Source organism: Capsicum annuum, chromosome 1 (assembly GCF_002878395.1).
Source record: "Capsicum annuum cultivar UCD-10X-F1 chromosome 1, UCD10Xv1.1, whole genome shotgun sequence".
In the NCBI taxonomy this organism is placed as follows: domain Eukaryota; kingdom Viridiplantae; phylum Streptophyta; class Magnoliopsida; order Solanales; family Solanaceae; genus Capsicum; species Capsicum annuum.
The window spans coordinates 44935598-44942666 of NC_061111.1; the positions used below are offsets into that span (position 1 = coordinate 44935598).

At 36.0% G+C, this 7069-nt stretch overlaps 1 protein-coding gene across 8 annotated transcripts in view; it reads left to right on the forward strand.

Moving 5' to 3' along the window:
- LOC107874032 (protein transport protein Sec61 subunit alpha-like) overlaps positions 1-6831 on the forward strand; it is a 10288-nt gene extending 3457 nt beyond the window's left edge. Inside the window, exons 1-9 of one of the 8 annotated variants that reach the window (XM_047396469.1) lie at positions 7-328; positions 1220-1383; positions 3034-3235; positions 3952-5284; positions 5385-5497; positions 5612-5711; positions 5790-5922; positions 5984-6059; positions 6176-6831. In XM_047396469.1, coding sequence (XP_047252425.1) covers positions 5279-5284; positions 5385-5497; positions 5612-5711; positions 5790-5922; positions 5984-6059; positions 6176-6248 — 501 coding nt within the window. In that variant the 5' untranslated portion in view covers positions 7-328; positions 1220-1383; positions 3034-3235; positions 3952-5278 and the 3' untranslated portion in view covers positions 6249-6831. Of the gene's footprint in view, positions 1-6; positions 329-962; positions 1134-1219; positions 1384-2277; positions 2378-3033; positions 3236-3699; positions 3866-3951; positions 5285-5384; positions 5498-5611; positions 5712-5789; positions 5923-5983; positions 6060-6175 lie in introns of those variants that run through there. The other 7 variants (XM_047396471.1, XM_047396479.1, XM_047396468.1 and 4 more) reach the window with 7 other exon arrangements.
- The last annotated feature ends 238 nt before the right edge of the window (positions 6832-7069 follow it).

A 7069-nucleotide genomic window follows, 5' to 3' on the forward strand; every position in this document is an offset into this window, starting at 1 on the left:
AAAAAAAGTTAGCAGCTCAGTCATCGAGAAGTACATGCCGATCCTTTTAAATACTCCTAAATGTTCACTATGTAGCAGAAGAATCACTGAACTCCCTTTAATGACCGTATGATATACTTCATTGCGCCTATTTGATGTAGTTTCAGGCATTAATAGGCATAAGACGATGTATTTCAAATACTTTTGTGTAGAGTAGCAGTCACAACATCTTCTAGAACCTTTGCAGCTGGCCAACACCGGGAAAAACCCAATCTCCGACCCGATACCAAACCCGACAATGCTCCTTCAGGAGCCAAAGCTGCTGAAACACTCAATAAGGACCGATTTGGTGAGATCGCGTTGTTACCTTCTTCTTCTTCTTTTTGTTTTCCTCATTTTGTCTTTACATATTATTTAGTAATTCTACCTTTTTATAGCAACTCTACTGTGTATCCTACTTTTTCCGTAGGTTTATTCTTCAAATTATTGATGTGTGAAATTTATGTAACGAACAAAAATGATACATTCTATTCAAATGTATTCATTAAAACAATACAATACAATACAATATATTATGAAACAATATGTAACAATCATCCAAACAGAGTGTTAGTGTGTATATATACTCACTGTATTGTTAGGGTTTTTGCCCTGATTTTCTTACTATATTTAAGTTTTATTTTTCCTTAGAAGGAAAATAAAAGTTACCATAATTACTTTTACTTTTCCTGAAAGAAAAAAAATATAATTCTTTTCCATATTTGACTAACCTCTTTCTTGGAGGAAAAGTTTTGGATATCTATAAATAAATAGAAGACCCTTCTCATACCATAACACAATAGTATCCACAATATAATTTTTAGGATTTTCAATTTTATATCACAATGTAATCTTTAAAGAGTCTTTGTTTAGGATTTTCAATTTTATTTTTAATATGTAGGCGTTTGGCAAAACCATATTCAATAATATATTTTTAGTTTAATTTTTCATGTGTGGTCCGATTTATGGTCTTATGGTTTGTAAACTAAAAGGTTCCGCCTAACGCCCTCTCGATTTTGAACCCAACATGTATCGGCTCAAACTATAAATTGGAGTGAAAACTGTGCTTATACTAAACCTGTACAAATTGTAACAAAGCTTTAGTGGGTGCAGTGGTAGGTTTTACATGTGAAATTAAATTTCTGGATTCACTTTGTTTCTGAGCTGTTTTGTATCTGTACTCATGAAATGGTTATTGTAGGAGGGAAGAGCTGTAGAGCGTTTTGCCGGAGGGATTACCAACGGAGATGCTTAAGGAATTCAATGACTCTATGAGAGATGAATTGCTAATATGCCAGAGTTTTGTGGATCTTCGAGATAATTTTAGTAGGGTTGTTGATCCTACTTTGCAATCTAATGCTAAAGGTGTGTTCTTTGTCTTTTTGGTGATGCATATGTTTAAGGGTCTATTATCTGGCTTACCATCTATCATGAATTATAATTGAGAAGAGCTGTATTTGTCAGGAGTACTAATGTGAAATGTGGTTTAGTTGAATATTAACTTCTACTTTCATAGAACATTTAGTTTAGTCTTGAATGCTTATTATTGAATAATTGACCAGATGGTTGCATATGATTCGTGTAGTTGGCCCCAACTTTTTGGCATCGGGGCATAATTGATTGACTAATATAAATTTAGTTCTTCAAGTTTGCTGATTTATTATCAGCAATAAGTTTCAACCTAAGGTTAGATTGAAGTAGTTTGGTGGAACAGACTGAAGAGAGTGAAATTGGAGGTGTGAGCTTTAACTGATAAGGATACGTTCAGCAATGAACTCAAGAAATTAGAATCAGATGGTTGAAAAGGTGGTTTTATACGATTGGAAAATTCACTTTAAAAACTTTTTAACATTTTGCATTAGTGTGGAAGATTGTTTAATGACTTGATCTACCAAGAACCATTTTTTATAACTAGAAATTCTCAAATGTCAGTAGCTAACAATTCAAACTTGGTGGATAATGGACCTGCCGCTCTACCCTCTCCACTTGATCTACCATGCTTTTGTCAGCAGTAGAGTTTGAACCCGTGACGTGCCCTTAACCCAAAATTGTGTGTTGCTGATCTACAAAGAACCTGTCTTTCCATATTTTTTGATTTCTTAAAGTATGAGTGGAAGATTCAAATGTCCTCAAATTTGGAACAAAGTACACAACAAGTAGGAATTTACAGCACGTTTAACTTATTCTTTCTCTCCTCCTAATATCTGCATCAGTCTACAACTAAAACTGCCATTATGGCCCTTCTTTTGCTGCTTGCAGTGCTTGCAGAAGCGTTAAAACTTGATTTTTCATCTCAGAGCTAAAGCTGAGTCTCTTCCATGGATCATTTGCAAAATAGAACCGCTCTTACAATTACTAGATTTTACTGTTGTCCTAATAAAACTATGCATGTTAGCTTCACCTTTTTTTGATGATGATGGTCTTTGGGTTAGCTTGCGCGCACCTCGGCTAATTCCACTGGGAACTCACTGCCCCAACCAGCTAGCAGGCACCGCGTGACTCTGCCCACCAAGGTTTGGGCATATCAGAATAAATTACATAAGTGTTTTCTTGTCTTATGTGTTATTAGGGTACCTAATGTTTACCCTTTTCTTGATTAAGGTGTTTCATATAGTATGTGTTTGATATATGAGTGAATTGAAGTGGTTATTTAGGGAGAAAAGATTGTGCTTTTATGAGTAGAAAGAACTTTGGTTATTTTGCTCCGTGATGTTGTTTAAATTTGTTTTATTACTGGTCCTTTTAAAGAAGCTTCCTTAATTTCAATTATATGGTTTTCTGATTCTCTGTGTTACACTTGCTTCCCGAGATCCAGAAACCTGTATATACGCCTAGCCTTAAGCAAAATAAATTATTCGATCAAGATCTTCTTGCCTCACCCCTTCGAGCTCTCACTCGAATCCGAACCTTTATGGTAGGTAGGCTTGTTTAGCCCTTGGTGTAGGTTTCTCCTGTCCAATTTAAAGAGAAGGTCATCTATACTGTAATTGCGCTTGGTATTTTTCTCGTTTGCAGCCAGCTCCCTCTATATGGCATACACTCTACAACTGGCGCAAATTTTTTTTTACTGGATGCATGTCATTCTTGCCTCGAACCGTGGTACAGTCGTGGAACTTGGAATTACTCCAATCGTGACTTCTGGAATGGTGATGCAATTGTTAGCTGGATCAAAAATCATTCAAGTGGACAACAATGTCCGTGAGGACCGAGCACTCCTGTAAGTTAATTCGTTTTCTAGATTTCATCTCTTTTATTTTGTTTCTTTACTCTTTTAACGACCATATGTAAGTTACACTAGCTTCATTTTGCTAGCTGTTTCTTGTTTTAATTCCATATGCAGCGGTAATAGTTAGTTTAGGACTTTCAAACATGGGTATTATTTGAAAATTATGAGGATGATGTGATCTGTAACTTTAATGCTGGAATCATTTTGAAGGTCCTACATTAGTTGTGCTATTTTAATTTGTTGAGACAAAGTTCATGTTTTGAATTCTCCCTCTGTGCGGCTACTCCCCTCAGCCATATCCGCAAAGAAAATGATGTATCTTTTTTGTAGTTTTTACTCAGTTACCTAACAAAATTTTGTTCCTTCTATTAAGTAGATTTTTATGATGTTTCTATTAGTTGTTCTGCTTAATGAAGCTGTCTGATTTGCTCTTTTAACTAATTTATCCCATCCAGTAATAGTGCTCAAAAGTTGTTGGGTATCCTGGTTGCTGTTGGTGAGGCAGTTGCTTATGTCTTGTCTGGGATGTACGGAAGTGTTAGCCAATTGGGTGTTGGAAACGCTATCCTTATTATCCTTCAATGTGGAGTCATTATTTGCTTATAACATTTTTGCGCTGCCGTTTATCCTGAAGATGATCCAGATTTAAAGGTGGTGTATTTATGAAATTATATATACTTTTGCTTATTAGAGTTCCATTTTTTCAGTTGTGTTGGAGTAGAAGAAATGGCAACGTTAGTTGCGAAGCAAGGGCCGTTGAGCAGTCAGAATCAACACACACCAAGAATGAGAAATCAGTCTAAGGTTTTTAGGAAGAGAAACTTTGTCCTAAATCGTGATGAAGAAAAACTTGAAAAGCACAATGCAGCATCGCTGCCCGATGTTACAGAGTCACCTAAGAACTATGTCTTTCTACGTGAATGTTGCAATCAGGAAGGAGGAAGCACTTTTATTGGGCGGATCGGAGAGAAAATTAAAACAGCAAAAAAGCCAAAGAGGAACGTGATTAAATCACATCTGAGAACAAAGACAGTAGCTAACCGAACAATGACTGTAAAGGAATCTGAAGGCTCACATTGAAGAATCACCTCAAAGGGGCATCATCGTTCAGCAGAGAAGAAATTAAGTTCTAAAATTTGGGATGAAATGGTGAGTAATGATGAAGAAGAGGAGAGTGAAGAGGAAGAGGATGAAGAGTATTAACAAAATTTCAGATGCCACTGAAGGAAGCGTTGAATAGGTTGAGAATTTCCACCAACGGAAAAGTTCTTAGAAATGGACGTATGAGAACTACAGGGAATGACGAAGAGAAAGACGAGCATTCCCAGTGGTGCAGCGACAGGCTCAAACTATCTACCTCCACAAAAAACATTCTTCTGAGTGGAAATTCTCAGATTAAAAGGATGCCTGATAAAGTAAATCTACAACAACGCCCAGGAACTTCAAGCAAGAAGATGATTCATAAAGGAGATAATACAATGAACAAGGTGGAATTTCAAAGTGAAGAAAAGCGGGATGCTGCAAGAAAAAAACAAGTTTATCTAAGGTTGGAAAGAAAATGCCAGGGACTCGTGAAATTTGAGGCTCAGAGAATAAAAGGCGGGTGCCTGCTATATTAAATGAACAATGTCTAGGAACGTCAAGCAAGAAGAAGATTCCTCAAGGAGAGAGTACAATGGATAAGGTGGATGAAAGTGAAGACGAGTGGAGTATGTGCAAGGAAAAGCCAAGTTTGTCCAAGGATGCAGAGAATAGGACATCTGTACGACGTGCTACTGGTTCATTCAAGAGATACAGAGATTACTATGTTGGTGAGTGGGAAGATGATTCTGAGGAGTATGAGGTTTTGCCAATCAGCGATCAAGTTACACAAGAAGCCAGAGAAGTGAAGTTTCACATGAGTCAAAACTAAAAGATAGTCCGAAAGATTCAATAAATAATTCAGGGAAGTTATCTGCTTGTAGTTCATTGCCTTCCACCTCATCGTCCTCCGGTTCCACAACTTCAAGAAATGGAATAGATGGATCTAAAAACATGAAGGTCAAGCTCTTTTTGTTCATATTTCACTTTAAATGGCATTTCCTCTCTTTTTAATTTAATTGCTTCAGACGATGACACTTATTTATGTAATCCTATGCAGGTAAATTGTCTGGCAGTAAATTGTCATCAATGTAGAAGAAGTGATAGAAGAACTGTTGTTCCTTGTACGAAGTGTAAAGAGAAATTTTACCGTATCAAGTGCATCAGAGAATGGTAAACCTCTAATGTGTATTTCTTATCTTGCTGTCCAAATGCTTAGACATTCTCTTTTAGTGTCGAATGGAAAACACCATTTTAAGCCTCATGCTATTTATTTTTGGTGAGCAGGTATCCTGAATTGGAAGAAGAGGAAGTCTCAGAGCTTTGTCCATATTGTCATGGAAAATGTAACTGCAACTTGTGCTTACACTCAAGTGGCATGCTAAAGGTTTGTCTTTTCTTTTTAATCAAACAAAATGAGCTTTTTTGTTTTCCAATTACTGCTAAAATACTTATTTCCTTGAAGACATCAAGAAGGGATCTCACTGATCGTGAAAAGATTGAGCATTTGCACTATTTGATTATCACGTTCCTTCCCTTTCTAAAAGAAATCCATCACGAACAAATTCAAGTGATAGAACCGGAGTCTTGTATTCGTGGTATGCATCTGAGTTTTAAAAACAAGACACTGAATCTGATGAATTTTACATTGATAAATAGTTTTTATCACAGGGCTATCTTCATCTTCAGTTGAAATTAAACGATCACTTTGTCACAATGATGAGCGAGTTTACTGGTAATGTATCTTCTCTCTTGTTCTCTTTTTTTTTCTTCCAGCTATTATGAAATGTTATGATTGCAAACCTTATTTTTGGAGGTTTTATGCTTATTGGTTTGTTGGCCTTGGAGCAGCAACAACTGCTCAACTTCAATAGTCGATCTTCATCGGAGCTGCCCAGATTTTGATCATATGAGCTATATCTAAGCTGATGCCAAGAGTTTCGCCAGGAAAGAGTTGTAAAGCAGTTTAGAAATATTCAGATAGAGGTTGTTATTACATGCACGGTGGAGAGCCACTTCCTGAAAGTTTTCATAATATGGAAATTCCACAGGACCAGAACAAACCAATTTCTTGGGTTGCTAATTGTGATGGTTATATCATTTGTGCTCCTGTCGAAATGGGCGGATGTGGAAAATACATTTTAGAGCTCCAGCATCTGCTACCAAGAAACTGGACATCAACCTTGAAAGCAAAAGCAGAAAGGATTCTGATTCAATGCAATTTTTGTTGGGTTCGAAATCGAGAGGGGGTCATGCGGAAGCTATTAGTTGTAAACTATGAGATGGTAAATAAGATGACAGCGAAAAACAATACTAAAAACATAATTTTATTATATGATTTGGCCAATTGGCCTACATATAAAACCTTATATTAAAAAGTATAAAACTAATTGAGAGAAGAAATCTCCCCCATAGACTCTTTAAAGAAGAAATCTCCCCATAGACTCTTTAAAGACTACATTGTGGATGCTATTGTGTTATAATATGAGAAGGAGGTCTTCTATTTATAGATGTAGATTTGTCAAATATGGAAGAGTTTTATATTTTTCTTTTAGGAAAAGTAAAATTATTTATGATTACTTTTATTTCCTTATAAAGAAAAAGTAAAACTTAATTTTGGTAAGAAAATCAGACCCTAACAAATCTCTCATTTTTTGCTTGATTTTCTATAAAATATTCTTGATCCTCCTTCGTCTTGTGCATGATCTTCGTTTTTCATATATCACTGTTGTTTGACATGTTTAA